Source organism: Tupaia chinensis, unplaced genomic scaffold, assembly GCF_000334495.1.
Source record: "Tupaia chinensis unplaced genomic scaffold, TupChi_1.0 Scaffold000098_3, whole genome shotgun sequence".
Classification (NCBI taxonomy): Eukaryota; Metazoa; Chordata; class Mammalia; order Scandentia; family Tupaiidae; genus Tupaia; species Tupaia belangeri.
Window position 1 is genome coordinate 1,770,829 of NW_006159562.1, and position 24,429 is coordinate 1,795,257.

The 24,429-nt window shown below is 42.9% G+C and overlaps 1 protein-coding gene across 7 annotated transcripts in view; it reads left to right on the forward strand.

The window, feature by feature from the left end:
- The window catches only part of ZNF827 (zinc finger protein 827), a 215,438-nt gene that overhangs the window by 37,009 nt on the left and 154,000 nt on the right, over positions 1 to 24,429 (forward strand). For all 7 annotated transcript variants that reach the window (XR_333830.3, XM_006143462.3, XM_006143465.3 and 4 more), the window contains exons 2-3: positions 5,026 to 6,072; positions 18,517 to 18,689. Coding sequence is in view for 6 of the 7 variants with exons in the window: in XM_006143462.3 (XP_006143524.1) it covers positions 5,026 to 6,072; positions 18,517 to 18,689 (1,220 nt within the window). In the remaining variant the exon portion in view is untranslated. The remainder of the gene's footprint in view (positions 1 to 5,025; positions 6,073 to 18,516; positions 18,690 to 24,429) is intronic.

Consider the following 24,429-nt stretch of genomic DNA (forward strand, 5'->3'; position numbering starts at 1 on the left):
AAGAAAGAAAGAAAGAAAGAAAGAAAGAAAGAAAGAAAGAAAGAAAGAAAGAAAGAAAGAAAAGAAAAGAAAGACTCCCCACAGCTGGACCAGCGCAACCTTCCAGGACACCTCCTTGACCAAAGTGAATGTGAAAAATAGATAGGAGCCCGGCAGACAAAATAATGGCAATAATATTTGTCCACGACTATCCTTGCTGTTTTGCGAACTGAAAGCATATTTGCTTGAATCACTTATGTTTTTTCTCTAACTTCTGCACATCCCCACCTATGCTGTATTCATTTCTCTGCAAGCTTTCCCCACCTTTCACTGGACCTCCGGTAAGACTAGCCTCATTTCAGATAAGTTTCCATCAAGTTTCTGGTCTTTGTTATTTCTAGGCCATGCATTAAAATCATTTGGTGGTTTATTACTTCAGTAGCCTCAATTTCAGTAGCAACATCTTTGGGAAAGCAATGAATAAAGTATCGTAAGTTTAAAAAATATTCTTGATGTATTTGCGTTTTCTAGCAGTCCAGAGGAGCATGTATCTCACTGATCCTGTCTCCAAAGCCTGGAGGGATGGATGGTGGAGAAATACCCAGGTGCTGTTAGGACATAAACAACTTCTATTGGGAGTGCTTTGTTTACATGCTCGGGGTTTGTATTTCAGCAAGGCTGGGGAAGTCACTTAAAAGCGGACGTTAGCTGTTATATCATTCAGTGTTCTATCATATCATTCAGGAATGTTCGGATCTCTTTATCACTGCTCAATAGGATTAGAGCCTGACTTTGACAACGTTTTTAGTCCTTAACGCGCTTACCTGCTTCAGCACGTTTGGTGGTGGGGACTATTAATGCTTACTATGGGTTTGGACTGGGGTAGGAAATTAAGCTTTGCCTTTGGGGCTTTGCCGGTTAGGTGTGCCACATTCTTTTAGGTATTCAAATCTACTTTTGGCCACGCTGCAGCAAAGAAGAGGGAAGAAGAGAATAGAGAGGCTCCGGTACTCATCTCTTAAAGATGATGGCAAGATAAATACTGCCCTGATCAGGGTACTGCCCTGGTCTAACAGAATCCCTTGCTGTTTCCTGATTCTTGAGGATGGAGAGTAGATGAGGTTCTTGGGGGTATGGGGGACAGCTTTTCAGACAGAGCTCATGGAAGTTGCCCTCCAGAGGGCCTGAGCTGATTGTGTAAGGGGCTTTGTAGGAAAACACTGGGCCATGGGTTTAGAGATCTGGGGTGTTTGGTTCTGGCATTAGCACTGCATGGCTGTGTTCTTGATTTAACTGGTTGCCTTTAAGGTATTGAATAGTCTTAGTTCAGTTCCAGGTTAGATATGGGATTGTAACTTTCGTGGTTCTCAAAGCTCTGATTTGGGGCCAGCTGTGGCAGCACAGTGCTCCATTCATTATGTTGAGGCCATGGAGGAAGGTTCCAGGTTTGCATCCCAAGGTCTCCTTTTGCACACCAGGTGTGTGTGCATAGCCATGATCCAAAATACGGTCTGGGGTGGCAGAGGATGGGGGTAGATCACGTCTGAAGATGCTATTGAGCGTGCTTGTTTTTTTATTGTCCCTCTCTCTGTCTCTCTGTCTCTCTCTTTCATGGAAGAAAGAAATAAACAAGCATTAAATTTTTAAAAATTAATTTATACCTGGTTTTATGTACTTTATTAGTTGACTATTACGGCGTTGGTTAGGGATCAATCTTGACTATCAAGTGCTTCTCAAAAATGATAAAAATATCATTAAATACAAGTATTTAATTTGGAATCATATATTGTCTTGTTCGTTCATCTGATGAATGTCAATAAAGATAAAAAGAGTTTTGAAGAAGACAGTCAACTAATTCTAACTATCGTGAATTTTGATGTTTTTGAAATTTTGATTTCTTTTGCTATTTATAGGATAGTTCTCATGGGAATCTCTTGAAAGGTGAGATACTTAATCTGATATTAAGAAAGGTGGTTTGCTAAAGTAACATAAAATTAGCCCTGTTGTTGAAATTGATGTTGACTGCTTGATGTTTGGTAAAAAAGCATCTCTCCGAGAAGCCACTGGGGAGATGAGTTCATGGTCAACACTGATTTCAGGAAAGATGAAAAATGTTGGAATCAAGTGGGAAGAAGGCAATGTAGCAAATCGCAAAGAACCAGACTGTTTTTAACAGAGAGAATTCAATTTGATCTGCTTTTTACATTTTTTGGGGCAAATTCCATTTGATATTTTACATTTTCTTGATAACTTAATAAAGAATCGCAGGAAAGAGTCGCAGAACTTTAGCTTAGTGAAAGAGAATTTGTCATTTGTGACATTTCTTCTCTAAATAGCATGGGAAGATCAATGTATCAGCTTGTAGTTCATACATTACCAGTTCCAGCTATTTCTATTCTGAAAAGAAACATCATGTTATATGAAAAAACTTGGCACAGTGAAGAATTTTGGCCCAGTCCTTAAATATCTATTGAACTCTGCTAGGGACCAGACATTGTACCAGGCACAGTGTGGGTTAGCTGGATAATAAAATGCAACCCCTGCCCTCAAGGATCCCTGTTTTGGAAGGGAAGCCAATAGTAGACAGATAATTTAGAGTGATCTGAAATCAATATAAACAACCCAGGAGGATGCCGGCTCTGCATTCAAAATATATACAGAATATGGCAACTTCACCACCTGCAGTCACCTGAACTGTGCCACCCTCGTCCCTCACCTGGATTCCAGCCTCCTAGCTGGTTTCCCTGCCTTCTCCCTTACACCTGTGGTCTGCTCCCCACACAGCAGCCAGAACAGTCCCTAGACGACCTAAGTCCCCTCATGCCACTACTCTGCCCCAAACCCTCCGGTGGTTCCCAATTTTGCCAGATACAAAAGACCTTCCAGTAGCTCACTATGTTCTGATGATCTACACGGCCCACTCCTGTACCACCACCACACACACACTTCTGCATTTGCACACATCCCCGTGTACCCGTTCACTCATGTCATCTCTCGGACCTCCTCTTCTCCTCCCCTGCCTATGCTTTCTCCGCTCTACCCACACTGGCTTCCTTGTTGATGCATGCCCATGCCAGGCATGCTCCCATGTCAGGCCTTCATGGTGACTATCTGGGACAGCTGTGAGGACAGCTCCTCACTTCTTTCAAGTCTTTGCTCAAATGTCACCACCTCAGGGAAGCCCGCCCTTAACACTCTACTGAAGATCGCAATTCTCCTCTTACCACTTCCACGAGTCCACTTTGTCCTGCTCTGCATCCTTTTTCCAATGCATTTACCAACCCTCTGCCATACTATTTTGATGACTAACTTATTCATTTTGCTTAATTATCTGCCTTCGTCCACTGGGATGTCAGCTCCAAGAAGGCAGGATCTTTGTTTTGTTCCATCTAGAACAATCTGGACCAATGGTGTCATGTAGTAGATAACTATTTGCTGATACTCTGTAATTATTTGTTGAATGAATACATGAGGAGAGATTAATTCTGAGTGTTCTAGGGAGAATCGTAACTGACTTCTAGTGGCGAGAGGAACAAATGTCTAATCCCTGCCTGAGATAAGACAGCAAGCATGTTGGTGATGGGAATGGAGGACTCTCAAACAAGTAGCATGCTTAACATGGCGGAGATGGTCACCGTAGGAAATGAGTAACATGAATACTGTTTGCTCATGAGAGCTGATTTGTATCATTCTTGCCTGTTTTCAAAACATGGCCATATGCTTATTATTTAAGCTTCAGAACAACTGGTGAAATGAGTCAGGTAGGTGTTAGCTGCATTTTTTTAAAAAAGGTTACTTATTTTCTTTCTTTTTTCTTGTAGAGGTTTTTGCTTTAGGGTATGTATGCTCATGTGTGTATGAGAGAGAGAGAAAGAGAGACAGAGAGACAATGATAGGGAAAGTGAGAAATCACCCCCAGGGGGATGGCCAGGCCACAATCCCTTCTCTTCCATTCTCCTCCTGGGATTTTGGGCACGCACGCACACGCACTCGGCGTGAGTTTCAAGCCACCAGGTCTGGGACTTGAACCGCAGTTGGCCATATGGGAATACAACACTGAAACTGTTATGCCATCTGCTGGCCACCCCTACTTATTTTCTTAATGAAAGAGAAAGAGAGAGAAGACAGCATCCTCAACAGTCCCGTCCTTCGGCCAGCAGAGATCATGGGCACATGCACACGCACGCCTGTGCTACGTGTGTAGAGGGTGACCGGGACCCAAACCCAGACCTTCCGTGTGACGGTCAGTGCTGTGACCACTGTACCACCATGGCTGGGCCTTATTTACATTTTTGATTAAACTTGTAAGAAAGTGATTACATTGACTGGCAGGTTGCGTGGTGGACTTCCACCTGGCTGACCACAGTTCAAGTCCTGGACCTGGCAGCTTGCTTTCTCACTTTTCCTTTATCTCTTTCTCTTTTTCTCTCGCTCTGTCCCTCTCTGGTCAAACTAAAATAAGTAAATAAATAAATAGGTAAAGTTAAATAATTCTTTAAAAGGAAAAAGGGATTGTATCTTATACTAGTAGAAGTGGATTCTCAAGTCAGCTAAGCAACTTGCCTGAGGTCGTGGAGTTAGAAAATGGGGAATTGGCTTCCCACCATCGGTGTCTCACTGTTGCACTGGCTGCTTCCCTGATGCTGACCTGATCCTAAAGCTACCAGGCTGGTTTTTCATAGGGGGATCAGCTTGTCCCCTTCCATCCTCCCCATTCATTGAAAATGGCCGTTTCTCATCCAGTTATTTCTGTACCAGATCCATGTCTCTCCTTCCTGTTCCATTTCGACTTGTTTGGAATAATGATCGGAAAGATTAAGGTAGGTGTAGGCCCATGGGTATGTTTTGACCTTTGCCCAGTTAGCATTTACACCTTTCTCAGGCTTCTGCCAAGAATGTCTGACTCAGCCCTTGGCATGCTGTGAAGGCCGTTGCAGTCTTTCATTTGGTTCTCGGGTGGTAGGGAAGAGAAGGCGTGGCATGCGCTCCATTGACTGTCTTGAGACTTACCTGTTGCTCACTTTGGATCTTCTTAATTCCCCCCAGATGTTAGTAGGCAGGAAGAGGCGGAAGGAGAGCTCAGTGAAGGAGAACACTGGTATGGAAACTCCTCAGAGACTCCGTCGGAAGCGTCCTATGGCGAAGTCCAGGAGAACTATAAGTTGTCTCTGGAGGACCGGATCCAGGAGCAGTCCACCTCCCCCGACACCTCCTTGGGAAGTGCCACTCCCAGCAGTCACACGTTGGAGCTGGTGGCTCTGGACAGTGAGGTCCTACGCGACTCACTGCAGTGTCAAGATCACCTTTCCCCGGGAGTGTCTTCGTTGTGTGAAGATGACCCCCCAGGTTCCAACAAGCCCCTGCGCAGCAACTTGAGGCGGCTGCTGGAGGCCGGGTCCCTCAAACTCGATGCCACAGCCACTGCCAACGGCAGGGTGGAGTCCCCTGTAAACGTTGGCTCAAATCTATCCTTTTCCCCACCATCCCACCATGCCCAGCAGCTCAGTGTTCTGGCCAGGAAGTTGGCTGAGAAGCAGGAACAGAACGACCAATACACTCCAAGTAACCGTTTTATATGGAATCAAGGTAAGTGGTTGCCGAACTCAACCACCACCTGCAGCTTGTCCCCGGATTCAGCCATCCTCAAACTGAAAGCTGCAGCCAATGCCGTTCTGCAGGACAAATCTCTCACCAGGACTGAGGAGACCATGCGATTTGAGTCCTTTTCCTCCCCCTTTAGCTCCCAGTCTGCCAGTTCGACCTTGGCGGCTTTGTCCAAGAAAGTCAGTGAGAGAAGTTTGACTCCTGGGCAGGAGCACCCGCCCCCGGCCAGCTCTTTCCTTTCCCTGGCTTCTATGACCTCCTCAGCAGCTCTTCTGAAGGAGGTAGCTGCAAGGGCTGCCGGGAGCCTCCTGGCTGAGAAATCGTCACTGTTGCCTGAGGATCCTCTGCCACCACCGCCTTCAGAGAAGAAGCCAGAAAAAGTAACCCCGCCACCTCCACCACCACCTCCACCTCCGCCACCGCCACAGTCCTTGGAATTATTGTTACTCCCGGTTCCTAAGGGAAGAGTTTCTAAACCCTCCAATTCAGGTATGGACTCTTTTCTTTCAATCACCTTATAGGGCTTTCTATTATAAACTGGGATGTCTTATTCCTTGCCTTTTTTCGTTGGGTTCCCCATCTGATCTGAGGCAGGAAGAAAAAAAAAAAAAACAAAAACAAAAAGAAAGCAAGAACACAACCAAATACTTTAAGTAAGCAGTAGTACTCTTTCGTGTATGTAGTACACAAAGACTTCACAAATAGCTTCGTTTGACAGGTAATGAATAATCTTAGAGACATACAGTACTTCCTGCCTTTCATACAAATGATTTTTTTTTTTTCTTGCCAAGTTCAGGCGAGGACCATGCAAGATATATTTAATGGGGGAAGATCAAAGCATCTTTGTCATGGAGTGCATGGCATCAATGACATCGTGGGGGAAAAAAAAAACCCACTGCTTTTGAAATGCTGGACAAGGGAGAGCCCACCCTCCTGCTGCCTGCATCACAAATGGACTTTTGTGTAATCAGTAACTAGCTGGCCTAATTTATCACAGTATATACTTTTATGTTAGCATTTTTATTACTTTCTTTGTGGCATTTAAGCCTTTTGCAGTTGTCCTATTTTTCTGTAATTTCTTGTCATAGAAGAAGCCCTCAAAAAGATAGTGTCGATCAAACATAATCAAAGCGTTTCCTACAAATGCTTTCTTTTATTCAAGTCCAATCAGATTCTGAAGGGATGTACATGTGGAAAATGTGAATCAAGGTGTTCTAGTGGAGACAGTCCTCTGGAAGGAGAAGTCGCTGTCATGTAGGAGCTAGGTATTCACACTTATTCAAATGAGGGATAGATCGAGGCACTTGAGTTCTCATAGTGGAAACATCCCTTCTTATCCTGGTTGGCTTGAACATCGTGTGCGTGATAAATACAGGTTCCCGGGGTTAGATGTATGTATGGGGTCTCAGATGTGTCTCAAGGATATCCTGGCAGACCGGAACAGGAAGTAGGCAGTGTGTTCCTCATCAGTGTAAACACTGCTGCTGTGGATGTCTAGCCAACTTTTGATTCTTTGCAACCACGTCGAAGAAGCATGCTTGGCAATGGCAAATAATTGACCCAACGATCACAGCTAACATCAATGTGATGCATTTATGAAGAATTTCCACTTAAATTGCTGAGTGAGCTCTATGCGCTAATTATAATTACTTTAAAATGTGTGTAAACAGCAGAACAGAGCTAGGCAAATGGATAGCAGAGACTTTTATGACTCAGAGTGATCCAAACCATTCACTGCAGAGTTTCTGAAATGTCCATAAAATCCAGAGAAGAGATGTGCATCAATTCTGACTTTCATCTCTTCTCACCTGCCGTCTGGCGACATAAGGAGAGAAAGAGCTCAAGTCAGGAGACAGGGTAAAGAACAGAGAGGGCTGAGTCATTTGGCAACGGAGCGAGTCACTCCTGATGTTGAGAAATTTCATTCATGGGTCAAGCAGAAAGAGAGATGTGATTCCGTGCAAAGTGCCATTTTATAAATATTCTCTGTGCCCAGCTATTAAAGAAATGCGTGAATGGTATTTACACTATAAATCCATCTGGACATTAGTTACTTGGAAAAGCTTTTACAAAATTAATAATACATTTTTAGTCAACTGAAGATTCCAAAAGCAGTGTGTGATAAAAATCTTATCTCCTGGAGGCCAAATTGTAGTAGTTTTGCCATTTTAAAGTGGTCTTGGGTATAACCACCAGTCGTTGTGAAATATAATTTTTTTCACAAATAAAGATGAGAAGGCGGTTATGGGCTTCCAGTGGTCGGTAGACTTTCGTTTGTTCTGTGGTAGTTTGTCCACCCGAGGGATCCGTTTCTTCGGATGCTCATGATCCCATGCCAACATCTCAATAGGCTTTTCAGCAGAAATGATGTGTTCTTTCCATTGAATTTATTCTACTGCTGAAACGCTTAGTATTTTAATCAATGAGTGTTCAGCATGCTCACATGGAAAGAGAAGAGAAAGGAACTTCCAGATTGGACTTTTTAACCCTCTTCTCATGGATTTGTCCCTACCCTCCCATCCCCACTCCCCTTTACCACGGGCCTCTCCTCACAATCTAAGACTTGGTGAAGCAGCTTCAGCGATGAAGAAATTATATTTAAAAACATATTCATTTTGTGGGACCAGAAGATGGCAGAATGGTTACATCACTGGACTCCCATGTAGTCAACTGCAGTTCAAGTCCTGGACCTGGTGACTTAAACACTTAGGCTGGGCACGTGTGCATGCATGCGTGCCCAAAACCCTAAGAGGAGAATGGAGGAGAAGGGATTGTGGCATGACCATCCCCCCTCGGGGGTGATTTCTTGCTTTTTGTCTCCCTGTATCTCTCTATCTCTTCAGAGAGTGCACACACCCTATAGCAAAAATGTCTCTAAAAAAGAAAGTATTAAATTTGTAAGACTTATCCAAAAGGCAAGATCATTGCAAAGAAAAATATGAAGGCCCTTGAAATTGTTACTCAAAAAATATTCTATGCATCCTAAATTCAAGTTCTGTTTATTATTGTATGGGAAATATAAAAGGGGATGTGGCACTCCTTTTAGTCAAAGTGTATGTTATTGGGAACAGCAGGTGGCATGGTGGTTAAGCTCAAAGTGAATGTCACTGGGAACAGCAGGTGGCATGGTGGTTAAGGTGCTGGACTCCTACATGAGTGGTAGCAGTTTGAGTCCCAGACCTGGCAGCTTGCTTTCTCATTTTCTCTCTGTCGCTCTGGTGAGCACATGTGCCCTGTAGCAAATTAAAATAATGATCATAATAATTAATACTATTAAATAAATGTTTCTTTAAAAACTAAATAAATAAAGTGAATGTCATCACTTCCTAGCAGCCTAGGTAGATGATGGATTAAGAAGGAGCTCATAGAATATCTTAATTTTTTTTTTTCATGATTTGTCTTTATGTCATGGAGAGATGATTTGGTGTTACTCAGGTACCTGCTTTTGGAATCTAAGGGGTGGAAAGGAAGCTGGAGCTGCTTCGTGTGTCTCTTCCCTTCTCTCCTCCTTGCCCTTACCCATTTTATATGAGGGGTCTTCGTAGAGGTTGTAGAAAATGAAATTAAAGTTGGAGTTTGTTTTGGTGCAAAAACTTTTGAAGTCCGTGCATAGTTTTCCCCATAATATGGATTGTCATGAACTTTGTGAAGACCCCTTGTCTTGTTGGCTTTGAAAGATCTTAGAGGCTGGATTCGAGTGTCACTTGGCTCTGCCTAAGAAGCATTATGGCCATGTGGTGAGAACCATATTTCTTTTCTTTCTTTCTTTTTAAAAATGTGTTTGCCGTAGGGTGTGCACACTCACCCAAGGACAGAGAGAGGTACTGAGAGGGAAAAGTGAGAAATCACTCACCGGGGCGATGGCCATACTGCAACCCATCTCCTCCATTCTCCTGAGGTTTTGGGCATGCATGCATATGCTCCCAGTGTGATTTTCAAGTAGCACCAGGTCCAGGACTTGAACTATGGTTGGCTCTGTGGGAGTCCAGCACCTTAATCACCACTCTACCTGCTGGTCTTCAGCTACATTTCTAAGCATTTTTCATTCTTAATTTTCCCCATTACCTTAGTATGCAATTTTAGTTTAGTTCAAAATAGATAGACCAGCTTCTCACAGCAGGGAGAGTTTCTATTGCCTAATGACTTAAACAGATAATTAGCACACACACACACACACAAAAGCCACACAGATAAACTTCACACTATTCTGACTTCAAGAAGGGTTTGCATTTTTTGAAAACTCATTCTTGAAATGTTGCAAAAAGGGTATATACAGTTGATTCTAGAGTTACAAAGGGATATGTGTTAGAAAAGCTGAGATCCTGGCTTGAGTAATTTAGACACCAGCATTTCTTTGTCCCTCTTTAGGTCAAGGGAAGTCCAAACCCTCAAGGAAAAAAAAAAAAAAAACTATGCCTTTTAGGTCTGGCCTTCTTTTTTGAGCAGAATTCAGTTGTTGCCAGGTCATGGTGTATTTAATTCCTTAAAGAGTCCACCATTCGATAGCCTTTCCGCCCCACGAGAGAGACGTGACACTGGAGGAGGAGGTTTCTTTCATGTGACCCTGTGCCCCCAGCACATGCTACACTGCTCCTCCGAAAGGGGACACGATGAGGGAAGATTGTGTGCGTTTGCTATAAAGATAAATGTCACACATTGACTCTGTTCTCTTTGAAGCTCCTGTTCTGTTACAGGCAAGAATAAAATAAATGGTTTTTATTTTAAAGACAAAGTTTCTTGTAGAAGGCCAACAAGATTCCCAGGATACCAGACTCCTAGTTAAAAGAAATAATAGGGAGAGTTTCAGAGACAGGGTCTCCAAAACATCTCACGGTATTGAATAAAATTGAAATAAACTTGGATCCCGAGAGGAGAATGGAGAAGGGATAGTGGCATGGCCATTTCTCCTGGGGTAGGGGGAAGAGTCCACTTTCTCTCTCTCTCTCTCTCTCTCTTTGTCTCTCTATAGTGAGAACACATGTTCTATAGCAAATTAAAAAGAAATTAAATGTGCTTGGAAACAATCTGTTCTCATACAGCTGAGAGCAAAGAATATTTTCTAGGTCAATACATACGAATTTTGTGGCTGCTATTTTCTTTAAAATTGATACAATGTTATTAAAATTATTGCAAAAACATAGAAAGTTCAGAGAGAGAGGTAACCTCTTGGGAGAGTCCCATCTGACCCATGGGAATGAGAGTTTAACTTGAGAATGATCACATACATGAAGTCATTTAGAAAATCCACTTTTTAGCCAAGATTCAGAACTATCTGTCACTGATCTCGGTTCTGCTTTCCCTGTCATTTAAACCTAGACCGCATGTAGACAGCAGATTGTTCTCTTAGTTTATTCAATGCTTGTTAAAATATGTATTGAAGATGTCAATGTCAATAGCAGATAAAGCCAGTGATGTCCATTGCCGATAATTGTGTTTGGGGGTTGCTGTCGCCCAGAAATAGCGTTTGAGAGACATGCCCAAGAAACTCCATTGAAAGATACTAAGTTCACATATATCATTAAGGAGGAAGGTGGGGGATCAGCAGTTAGCGTAATGGCTATGTCGCTGGACTCCCATGTAGTCGACCACCGTTCGAGTCCCGGAACCAGTGGCTTAAACTCACATCAGGTGCCTGTGCATGCATGCCCAGAATCCCAAGAGGAGAATGGAGGAGAAGGGATTGTGGCATGGCCATCCTCCCTGGGGGGTGATTTCTCACTTTCTGTCTCTCTGTCTCTTTCTGGGGAGCGCACATGCTCTATAGCAAAAACCTCTCCAAAAAAAAGTCAGAAGGTAGGCTATCCCACACAGACGTGGTATTAGCAGGGCTGGAGTCAAGACAGGACTGATGCAGACCATGGTCACTTGGCATCTTGAACTCTTCCTATGTGCGTGTCGAGGCCTACGTGCAGAAACTACCTGCTTGCTTGCACGTTATTGTGACTTTCTACAAATTTCCACATGTGGGATCTAACAAGAGAGAGTTTGATCTTTTTTAAAGAAGTATTTATTTAGTTTTATTTGTTGTTATTATTATTACTATTTTTAAATTTACTATAGGGCACACGAACTCGCCAGAGAGAGACACAGAGAGAGAGAGAAAGTGAGAAAGCAAACTGCCATGTCTGGGACTCAAACTGATGTTGGCTATGTAGGAGTCCAGTGCCTTAACCACGACGCCACCTGCTGGTCCATTTTTTTTAGTTTTTTCCCTAGGGCACATATGCTCACCAGAAAGAGACAGAGAGGGGAAGAGTGAGAAATCACCCCCTTCCCTAGGGTTGGGGGAATAGCCACAGTCCCTTCTCCTCCATTCCCGTCTCGTGATTTTGGGCATGCATGTACACTTGCCTGGCATGACTTCCAAGCTGCCTCATCCGGGACTCACACCGTGCAGTTGACCATGTGGAATCCAGCCGCTTAACCGTCATGCGACGTGGCTGTCCTGAAAGTTTGATTGCAAAGCCTGTAAAACCATCACAATTGTTTTTAAAAAAAAAACCTGCATGGAGTTAAAATACTTACGCTCCTAAAAACCTCCATGTTTGTTTAATGTTTTTCACCCATTGAAGTTTGTGATTGTTGCTTTGAGGATTTACATCTAGACAGGACAGCAGAACACCAAACTGGAAATGAAGGGGTGGCTCAGATCCAGCCAGCAGCAGGACTCTACCATGTAGCGCCTCAGTTCAGTTTCCTCATCTATAAACTGAGCTGGTACAGAATTATCTCATAGAATTGTACGACATTATAATGTAGTCGCACTGTCTGCATTTTTTTTTTTAATTTTAGAGAAAGATTGTTGTTATAGGGCATGTGGGTTTGCCAGAGAGACAGAGAGAAAGTGACAGAAAGCAAGTAATCACCCCCTGCCCCCGGGGGGGATGGCCACACTGCAGTCCTTTCTCCTCTATTCTCCTCTTGGGACTTTGGGCATGCATGCACACACGCCCGGCATGAGTTTCAAGCCACCAGGTCCGGGACTCAAAACACAGTCAGTCTTGTGGGAATCCAACACTTTAACTACCACATCACCTGCTGGTCTCTCTACTCTTTTGACTCAGCCCTCTTCATTTAATCATCTTCCAACCTGATACACATTTATAGAATCATATTTGTGGTGCTGGAGACAGAGGCAAGGACTTCCAGACCTTGCCCCAGCCAGTCCCTCCCCCACCTGCTTCCTCTCTCCTTTTATCTTTTCCCCATCTTTCTTTTCCCTGTCGAACTAAATTCGGCCAGCAAAGTTTTGTCTAGGCTCACCTGGAGCCTACGTCCGCAGCACAATGGATTCCTGCTCCTGCATTTCCTCCTGGCTTCAGTGACTAACTACCGTGCTGGGCCAGGCCCTGAGCCGGGTATTTATGGTGTGATGTCAGTTATTTAAACGTACATCTGCTCTGAGGGTGACTTCCGTGCTGCGGAGGGTACATGTCGAGTATATTGTTACTACTATCAATATCACTACAACTACCGGTTGCTTGCACGTCCTGTGACAGGCATTTTACATACAGCTGTTATCTCTTTCATCCCAATATGATTATTGCCCCAAAAGAGAACGTATTATCTTCAAAGAAGCAACTTAGCAGCTGGCCATCCCATTGGGTCTGTTAGCATGGGGGTGAATTTCGTTGTGTTAGGGGGATACTCACTAGTTCAAGGTATATTTGGAGGAAGTTGTTTTTCAGGCTGTTGCAAAGTAGGTGAAATTATGAACATTTCAATCCTATTGCTACAGGAACGTGTGTTCATTCTGAGGAAGTGGTCGTATTTCCTGAGGCTCTAAATTCGAGTCAAATTTACAGCTGTCAGTTCCCTGAAAATAGTTTGGTATACAAAGTAGAAGACGTCCTTACTTCCTCCCTTGTATCGTGGTCAACAACATCGTATACACGTGGAGGGCGTCCCCCTAGAATATGGAACCTCTTTCTTGAATAAACAAAAATACAGACATTTTCAGGGAAGGTGACTGGCCAAATTTCAGAATAAATCATCGTAGTGTAGTTTACTTTGATCATTTGACTTCTGTCTTCCTGCCACAATCAGTTAAAAATCTCCAATAGTTCTTGGTGTAATGGCTATGTTGCTGGACTCCCATGTAGTCGACCACAGTTCAAGTCTTGAACCTGGTGGCTTAAACTCACGCTGGGTGCATGTGCGTGTGTGTCCAAGATCCCGAGAGGAGAATGGAGGGGAAGGGATTGCAGCGTGGCCATCCCCCATTTCTCGCTTTCTGTCTCTCTCTGTCTTTCTGGCAAACTCATGCACCCTATAGCAAAAACCTCTCAAAAAAAAAAAAAAAAACAACCCCAAAAAACTCAAATAGTTTTAATATTTTATCATTTGATTGCATTTCTTGCAGTTCGTTTTTCTTCATTATGAGTATTCCATTTTGTTTGCCCAGCCAAACCAAAGACATCCTAATTTGTACACAATGCATGTATACTGCAGTATTAATTAAAACTAAGGAAGCGTAGCTTCAAAATGAAATGTATTTAGTATGAAATACTAACACGCAGGGTTTAATGTAGTATACTCCATCACTCATTTAAGATACAGAATCAATGATTAGTGTGGGGGCCTGGGGGGGGTGGGCAGTCAGAAAGAACAGGGAGCACATTGGTCACATTAGACAAGTCCAGGTGCTAGGGGAAGCTGCGACTGTCCATGTTTCCAGTTAGTGATGTTTTCTTGCTTCCTATGGTATGAACTCTCAGGCCAGGGAAAAACAGTTCAGTTTTTCTCTCCTCTCCCAAACAGTTCTGTAAAATCAAGCAGGTTAGGGTTCCAGTAGTGAGAAATGCTTCCTGAATTTCGGGATCAGTGGCAGCCTGCTTTCTCTTTCTTATTACTTTGATGTTCTTCCGACCCCAAACAGACGTCATTATCATCTCATTTCCCTCTGGAGTATGACAATAACCTCACCTAGAAGCTCGATTTGGTCTTTTCTCTCAGATCTGTTGTTCAACATGTAGTCCTCCGTACCAAGATGTCAGGGTGGAGGAAATGACGGGATGATGAGGGGCAAGGGAAGCTCCCGGTGGGCTAATAAAAATGCTTTCTTTTAGGTCTTTACAAAGTGTAAAAGGGAACCTTTAACTCCTAACTGCCCCCATTCAAAAAAGGAATTACTGGGACCAGTAGTTGGCGTAATGGCTATGTCGCTGGACTCTCACATAGTCAACCATGGTTCGGGTCCCAGACCTGGTGGCTTAAACTCATGCCAGGTGTGTGTGTGTGCGTGCCCAAGATCCCGAGAGGAGAATGGAGGAGAAGGGATTGCGGTGTGGCCATCCTCCCTGGGGGGTGATTTCTCGCTTTCTGTCTCTCTGTCTTTCTGGCGTGCGCACATGTCCTATAGCAAAAAACAAAAGTCTCAAAAAAAAAAAAAAAAAAAAGGAATTCCTGGGTTAGCCAGGGGGTGACCCCACTCAGCAGACTGAGCAGTTGGTTCTCGGACCCTGTGGCTCCAAAAACATGCTGAGCACATGTGCATGTGTGTCCAAAATTCCCAGAGGGAAAGGGAGCACGGTGTGGTCATCCCCCCTGAGGTGTGCTTTTTTACTTTCTCTCTCCCTCTCTGTCTCTTTCTGTGCCCTATGACAAGTTAAAAAAAAAGAGTTACTTGTGATGGACCACATTGCAAGAAAATTTTCCAGATTTGAAAGGTATAATTTTGGTTAGAGGAAGCTTTTTTAAGTTGCTTGGTTAGGATGACCAATATCCTTTCTACCTGTATTAGTAAAACTGCATTTTTGGAATGCCCAGACTTCATTTCAGGAACCTTCTGATCATATCCATTCTGGGTGGTCCTTGGCATGTAGAAACTCACTTAATTCCATAAATAAATAATAGATGATTTTAAAGTATACCCTTAAGAATATTCCAGTTTAAAATGATAAAAGGAAAGTGTGTATATGAACATTCAAATAATACTGAGGGATATAAAGGGAAAACATAATTTTTTCTCCCTGATTCCTTTCTTCTAAACCACAATCCTTCAACAATTACTGTTTAGTGGTTTCTTAAGTATGCTTCCAGAAAATTTTCATGCAAATACAAGGATATCATTTTTGTTTGTTTCATTTATTGATGCTGTTCAATTGGAATTTTTTCCTGCTCAAGTATTTTAAAGCAAATCATATCCATTTGCTTATATATATATATATATATATATGTATATATATATATACACACACACACACACACACACATATCCACATTTATATATATAAGTATTTACACATATTTACATACATATGTGTGTGTAGATAGATAGATGATACATAGAGCTAACAGATAAGGACTTGCTTTAAAAAAAAACAAAACCATGATTTGATAATGGTTTACCTCTAACAAGATCAGCAGTTATTACATGATATTATAGAACACCTAGGCTATAAAAAGTATTTCCTCAGTTATTGAAAAAGTTTCTTTTTTTAATAATTCTTTTATTTAGCTTTATTTATTTATTTACTTTACTTTGACTAGGCTATAAAAAGTATTTCCTCAGTTATTGAAAAAGTTTCTTTTTTTAATAATTATTTTATTTAGCTTTATTTATTTATTTATTTATTTATTTATTTTAATTTGACTAGAGAGGGACAGAGAGAGAGAGCAAGAGAGAGAGAGAGAGAGAGAAAGCCACCAGCTCCAGGATTTGAACTATGGTCGGCCATGTGGGAGTCCAGCAGCCTTAACCACCACGCCACCTGCCAGCCCCTGAAAAAGTGTCTTTTTATGGTTGTTTTGTTTTAAACAGGATCCAAAGAGGCTTTACACCTTCCTTTACTTTTTTTTTATAGTTTTAAGTCTCTTTTTATCCTTTGTGTGTATGTATGTGTGTGTGTGTGCTAGAGGGTGCATGTGTTTGCCAGAGAGGACAAAGCAACCCCCGCCCACCCTCACCATGGGATTGGTCACGTCACAATCCTTTCTCTTCTGATTTTGCACCTCACATACATGTGCCTAGTGTATTTCTCAAGCTGCTGGAGCAGGGATTCAAACTTCATGGTTGGCCATATGGGATTCAGCTGCTTTAACCACCAGGCCACCAGCTGGCGCAATCCTCCCCTTTTAAAGATGCCATTTAGTATTGAAGAGACTGGGTTATTTGTCCCAAGGAATCCCACATTTGATATAGCTGATCCCATCGCTTGGATGTGTTTCTTTTTTTTTTTAATCACTTGTATTTCTGATAAACTGCTAGTTATATAGAAGTCTGATTAAATACTTTGTAAGAATATTTCAAACACGGCATGTCAGAAGGCTCATAGTGTCTGTCTTATTTTTACTGATCATTAAGATTCATTAAAGGTTTTAGGTGTTGTCAGCTTGACCCATCCTTTCTAACGTTCTTTTTCAATCTTTTACCTAATGGTTTTAATGGCAATTGGTTCCCCTTTTTTAGAAAAAAAAAAGAGAGTGAGCTACGTTGTTCACTGGTTTTGTTTTGTTTTGTTTGTTTGTTTTGAGAGATTTTTGCTATAGGGCGTGTGCACTTGGTGGAGAGACAGCGAGACAGAAAGCAAGAAATTATCCCTCCTGGGGGGATGGCCATGCTACAGTCTCTTCTCCTCCATTGTCTTCTCAGGATCTTGGGCATGCAAACACACGTGCCTGGTGTGAGTTTGAAGCCACTGGGTCCAGGACTTGAACTGTGTTCAACTACATGGGAATCCAGTGATGTAACCATTATACCATCTGCTGGTTTCCCCATCAATCCTTTACCTAATGGTGTTAGCAGCAATGGATTCCCCTTTTTAAGAAAAAGAGAGAGAGCGAACTACCTTGTACACTGATTTTGAATCATTTCATCCAGCAACTCTAATATCTTGGATAGATTTCCATATGAGCATCTATAGATCTAAGCTTATTTTTAAAATGGCTTCATGTACTTTATTTGGTGAAGTTATTACAATTTACTTAACCAATCCAGAAACGTTTCTGATTCCTCTTGATTAAGAAAGGAAGGTCTAAGCCCTTGACTCTTACTTGTTTTCATTCTCTGTATCTTCCAATTGCAGAGGTTACATGGCACCGAACGATAGGAGTTGATGGACCGGAAGTTTAGCAATAAGATGTCACAACAGCGACCCTTCCCTTTGGGGATAGTGCAGGAGAGTGATCTTAGCTTTACTTGGAGAAAGTGCTTGGTTGCTTTTCTTTCCTGAAGCATTGATCCACTTGCAGAGGCTTGGTTGTAGCTCTTCCCAAAGCAGGCAGTGAGGCCCAGTCCAGGGCAGAGGAAGGCTGCACTTATTGTTAGTGGCTACCCAAGGGACAAAAATAAGAGGGTACAAAAGCCTGACCTTAAGATCCCTTGATGGCTAAATTGGCAGCAGTATCTGCTCGAGCCACGACTAAACAAGTCAGCAGTAGGGATCCTCAAATTTGTCTCCGCTGGAGTTCGGCATGTGAGGTTTAGGATAGCCGCTCGTTTTTTTTCAGTGTGGAGCACTGCATTATTCGTAGTCCCATGGATTTCTCTTTATTCCTCGCCATTTTCCAAGTTCAGGAATTCAGACATGGACTCAGGTCTGCCAGCTTCTTTCAGGAAACAAAGCCCCTGAATTCAGGCTTTTCTGACTCAGGCTGGTGCCTCTTGGGCCCTGAGTGAGGACAGGTCAGTGAAAGCACCTTTCCAGGTGGCTTCCTGAATGTGGGCTGACCTGGAATTGAGGCTTTCACAGGACAGGGCGATCTGATTTGGAACACGGAACCCAGATACAAGTAACTCGGTGAATGTGGGTTTCTACCCGGAGAAGAATTGTGTTAACACTTCCTGTGGATAAACGATTGGAATTGCCAAGGAGAAAAAAAAAACCCAAGTCATTTTTGGTGCTCTGTGTATAGCCACACACGTGAGTGTGTGCCAGGTGCCAGGTACCTTTCGGTTTTCCTTAATGTTCCTCTCTTTCTCCTTTTTCCAAGCCTCAGAAGAAGAAAGCGGAAAGCCTTTCCAGTGTCCAATATGTGGTTTGGTTATAAAAAGGAAGAGTTACTGGAAGCGGCACATGGTGATTCACACAGGTTTAAAAAGTCATCAGTGTCCGCTCTGTCCATTCCGGTGTGCTCGCAAGGACAATCTCAAATCCCACATGAAGGTAAGCCACCTGCGGGCGTCCCAGCCAGGTCTGCCCACAATTTGGCACAGGAGGCGTCTCTGCAGAGAGGGGGGCCATTGGTGGAGCGCGCTCTTGACTGCATGCCATCTATGAGGTTGTCTGGAAAGTCATGGCGCATTTTTGCATAGAAAAATATAGGAAAATGATTTTCCCAATGACCTAATAGCAAGGCGGAAGTCAAAGCAAGAGAAGGATGTAGACAAGGGGCTTTCTGCAGAATCTTCACTAGCCAAATGATACACGTGGAGTTGTCCTCCTCTGCAGGGGGGCCAGAGCCTGACCTGGCCTGGCATGGTGATGCATCTGTTCAGGCACTCAGAGAAAGAGTGGGAGAGATCAAGGAGCAGGGAGGCCATGCCCAGGAAGAGCTGCAGGAACTGAGCAGCAGGGAGAGCACTTGGACCTGCTCAGCTTCCTACAGACGACCACCCCGAGACACCCTGTAGGTGTGAGGACATCAAAAGGCACCTGGACTTTAACTGTATCAGCCCTATGAAAGGTTGGGGTTTCCTATCGAGACTGAGAGTCCTCTTTGAGCTACAAGTTATCATCATTCCCAGGATTACATTCAGCAAACATTCCGGGACCACATTTTTGATGTCCTATGGAAAACAGTTGCAAGTCCCAGCCTGCATTAAGCTGGTAGAGAATTGACTAGAATCTGTGTGTCACTCTTATATTAGACAGTAGAATACTTAGTCATGTAGAATCTTTAGCAGGCCAGATTTACGCTAAAGATTTTGTTTCGTATTTAAGGAGGAAACGGAAGAGATCAAAACATCATGGGCAGGACCAGCAGATGGTGTAGCAGTAATATCACTAGACTCCCACCTGGCCAACTGCAGTTCGAGTCCTGGACCCAGTGGCATTAAAATCACCCTGGGCATGTGTGCATGCATGCCCAAGGTCCTGGACACAGAATGAAAGAGAAGGGATTATGGTGTGGCCATCCCCTCTAGGGGATGATTCTCACTTTCCCTCTCACTGTGTCTGTCTGTCTCTCTCTCCTTCTAGTGAGTGCTAAAAGAGAGACAAAAACCTCTTTAAAAAACAACAACAACAAAAAAGTGTGGGCTTTTGAATTTGATAGTCCAGTGAGTGACAAAAGAGAGACAAAAACCTCTTTAAAAAACAAACAAAAAAAAGAGCATGGGCTTTTGAATTTGATAGGCCTGAATTTAAATCGTATTTTGTAACTTACTAGATGAGTGGCTTTGAGCACGTTTAACTCTTAGACTCTTAATTGTCTCAGCTGTTAAGTGAGAATACTGGTGTTTGTCTGGAAGAATTGTCATTCGTATTGAGGAGATAATATTAGTAAAATGTCTGACACAGAAATGTTCAACAGCAGGCATTTCATTTTAAGAACTATCATCAAACATCTTTTTTTTTTTTTTTTTTTTACCGTTTTGCTATACGGTACATGTACTTGTTGGAGACAGAGAGGAAGAAAGTGAGAAATCATTTCCCTAGGGGGATGACTACACCACAGCCCCTTCTCTGCCATTCTCCTCTCAAGACTTTTGTCATGTATGCGTTCATGCCTGGTGTGATTTTCAGGCCAGTGGGACCAGGACTCAAACCATGCGGTAGGCCATGTGGGATCCAGCCACCTTAACCTCTACGCCATCTGCTGGCCCTTATCAAACATCTTAATAATAACAACAATCATATTTTCACCATGTTTGGCTGTTGACTTTGTTTATTAAGTGTCTTTCCTACCATAAGCAGAACAGTATATGTAAATAATCAAGATATTTGCTTATTTAAAAAATCTTGTCTAAGTCTTCTGAATAGATCAGTAATCACTGTTAAGTAAACAAATAAAATCACATAGAAAGAACCTTTACCATGACCAGCAGATGGCATAATGGCTACATTGCTGGACTCCCATGTGGTTTACCGCAGTTCGAGTCCTGGACTTGGTGGCTTAAACTCACACCGGGTACGTGTGCGTGCATGCCTAAGATCCCAAGAAGAGGATGGAAGAGACGGGAAGAGAAGGGATTGCAGTGTGGTCATCCCCCCTGGGGTGTGATTTCTCGCTTTCTGTCTGTCTCTGTCTTTCTGGCAAGGGCATGTGCCCTATAGCAAAAACCTCTCCAAAAAAAAGAACCTCTACCAACTTAAGGAAATAGCTTAGAAGATTAAAAAAAAATTAAGTCCATGATGTAATTTGTTTTCTATCATTTGCCTTTTTCTCCAGGGAGCAGCATGTCCTTCATCCTCAGAATCCATTTAACCAGGAGTTCTGGTTGGCTGAATTTTACTGAGCCTACATAGTTTTTACTTTAACCCTCCTCATCCTCTGTCACCTCTTCCCAAAGTAAAAACTCACGTTGTAAACCTGCAAAGTTGGATTTCATTAACATGATGAGACTTCAAAAGAAGTACCTTTAAAACTAAAATTTGTTTTAGTTACTATGTCCTAAGCTGTGTTTAGAAATCAGGCCTGGCGAATTTAAAGCTTCAGTGAGCAGAAAACTTGCATCTCGCCTGACACCTTGTAAGCTTGGTTTCAGCTCAGGGTCACTTAAAACAACCTATTTATAAACCCGTGGAAAAAAAGCTGGGTTTTCAATAGCGGGAACTACTGACCCTGAAACTACAGGGAGATGAGTTGGGTGCCTTGATAATACAGACAGTCAGCCATGACAGTGTTAAGATGAGAGCCGCAAGGGCTCTGTGGGTCGTGGGGTCTTCGAATGCTTTCAGAACAAATCAATAACCAGTACAATAAGGCAGTTGTGTGAAATGACTACTTTATTCAAACTCACGGTGTCCTAACCTGTTGAGCTACCACTCGAGCTTTTGATAAGGGAAGTCTGAGGACTCATGCAAGTTTAATTTTATCAAATGGTGTATTCACTGTCTCTTTACCCTGTTCTCCACTTCACTTGTCAGCCTTTTTTTAAATCAAAGAATTCATGATTTTATTTTAACATACTTTAATTTTACTAAATGTCACAAATAGAGTCTACATGGAAGAGTAAGAGCTGTGTCTTATGCATGGATATCTTTGCTGCTTTCTCCGGAGACTACAAGTATGAATAGATTGTCTAAAATTCTGCCTGAGAAGTGGAGGCAGTGTGGACAGAGATTAAGATCTCAAAGTGTTTGGTCAGAAAAACCTTGGTTAGAATCTCCGTTCCACAACTTAGGAGCTGTGAGGCTTTGGAGGAATCATTTAACCTCTCCAAAACCTGTTTCCATTTGTGGAGATAACAATCAGGCACCCTCTCTCATGGGGCTGTTATAAGAGTTAAATGAGATAACATACATAAAGCACTTAAGACCGTACCCAGCAAGGAGAAAGATAATATAGAGTAAATGTAACTAATATAGTATGATCCGATACATTGCAATACATTCATGTTTGCATGTAGAAATATTCAATGAAATGGTATAAGAAATTACAATGAGACACTGTCATTTGTCTCGAAGTGGTTGAATATGGAAGACCTACTGCTAAGTGAAATAAGCCAGATTTTGAAAGACAAACACTGTATGTCCCAGCTTAATATATACCAAATGTCTGCACTGTATGGTAGAAATTGAAAGATCCCAAAATATTATAGTAGAAAAGATAAATGTAGATATCAGAGTCTCTAAGGGAGGGGAGTGGATGATAGAGAGTTAGACGGGAGGGGCAAAGGGAAGGCAGACTCAAGAATGTAAAATTCTCCACTGAAAATGATGTACATGATAATATCCTTGATTTGACTGTCAAAAATAAATTAAAAAAAGAAATTACCCTAATGTAAATTCTATTGCTTTTCTCTTTTGATGATATATCTTTAGTGCTAAGAACTTAGAAAAACTGGTAAATGAAATGAATATAAAATTGACCCTCAATCCCTTTACTCAGAAATAGCCATTATCATTCTGGTATATATATATGTTTTTCTTTCTTTGGAGAGGTTTTGCTATAGGGCACGTGCACTTGCCAGAAAGACAGAGATAAACAGAGAGACAGAAAGCGAGAAATCACCCCCTGGGGTATGGTCACGCCACAATCCCTTCTCCTCCGTTCTCTTCTCAGGATCTTGGGCATGCGTGCACACACGCCCGGCGTGAGTTTAAGCCGCTGTGTCCAGGACTCGAATCACGCTGACTACATGGGAGTCCAATGACATAGCCATTAGGCTAACTGCTGGTCCCAAGTATATCTTTTTCTATATTGAGATTATAGATTTATTTAAGGAGGATAGGATTCTATTATATTTTGTCCAGCACGTAGAGTGTTTACCAAATTCCTACTGGATGCCAGGCATAGGACTTCTTAAGCCTGCTTTTCCTCCATAATCTATTGTGTAGACGTTTTTATGACCAGCTATGGAAGACACTTATAAAGCCTCCAGCTTCCTCGGGGTTATCTCAGATTTCCATTAAGTCTTTTACAACTTTCCTGGATGAGTGAGCACACAGGAGTTAAATGTGAAACACATAAGTTAGAATGGAACAGAAAAGGTGAGGAGCAGTGCCGAGATAAGGAACATTGCTGGAGTTATGGCAAGAAAGTGGACAGGAGGTGCTGAGTTCTGGTCTTAGGCCGGGCCTGTAAGGAGCAGTGATTGTTCATGACAGTCCGTTCCCCTAAGGCAGAGGGAGTAGATGTTCCCCAATGTTCCCCTGCATTTCTCCCAGCTCTGCAACACCAGGAGCCAAGCGTCTGAGGACTACCAGGAGATGGCCCTCGTGATTAACGGTGCCTGATATGGGCCCTGGGTGTGAAGTGAGTCTCTAAACACCACCTGGAGAGAATGATGCGCCTTAGACAAGCATTTCTTCACTTTAGCAGACTAAGAGGGACTACAGGAGTGGTAGTCTGATGAAAATAAAAGTTATGACAGAAAAGTGCTCTTCTATGGAGAGAAAAGAGAAAGAGTAACCAGGGGGCAGAGCTAATCCTTCCTTGAAAGGCCGAATGTGATACATAGCCCCTCGGGGAAGGTGTAGCGCAAATAAAATGACCAGTGTGAAAGTCAACACGACACCCACTGTTTTTCCTTTAACCTTTCCCTAAATTTTCCGTAACTAAATATAACATGGGCAGGATCTGGTGGAAAAGCAACCACCTAAAAGACTTGCACAGAGACGCTTTTGGAGCCGGGGCTCCCTTTTGATTTGAGAACTTGGGCCTGTGCTCCGTCCTTTTCCTTCTTCCAGAAGCTGCTTCCGGAGCTTCTGCTCTGGGATTAGCTCCTCTCCTCTCCTGAGTCAATTGATGTAAGGGCACTTCTGAAATGGAATCCGCCCCACCGCTCCCAGGGATGACGGAAGCACACTGCCTTGTGACCTTTACCACCTGGTTCCGGGCTTTTTTTTTTTTTTTTTTTGGAAGCTTCTATCAGAGTCTCATGGATCTGTGCCCTGAGGCCCCCAAGGCCTGCCGCTGGCTGTGTGAATTGGGTGGAGGAGATTCTTCTGGATTCTGTGAGAAAGCAAACGAAATGATCAGCTCCACTGAAAGCCCTTGGCTGTGAGAGCACAGAAGGGGGTGATGGTAGCTGCCAGTGACAATCCTGTGCTCCCCACCCCCACCTCTGCCCCGGCCAGGGGAAGCCTTGCCATGAGTAGCACTTTGCTGCCACTGAGTTTAAGTTTATAGGGTTATTTCTGTGGAGAAACTCCTGTGTTAGGGGACCCAGAATCTCTTCTGTTGTTTTTTTCAAAAAGCCACAGTGGGGTGCTGTAGCGACAGGATCTCACCATTAAC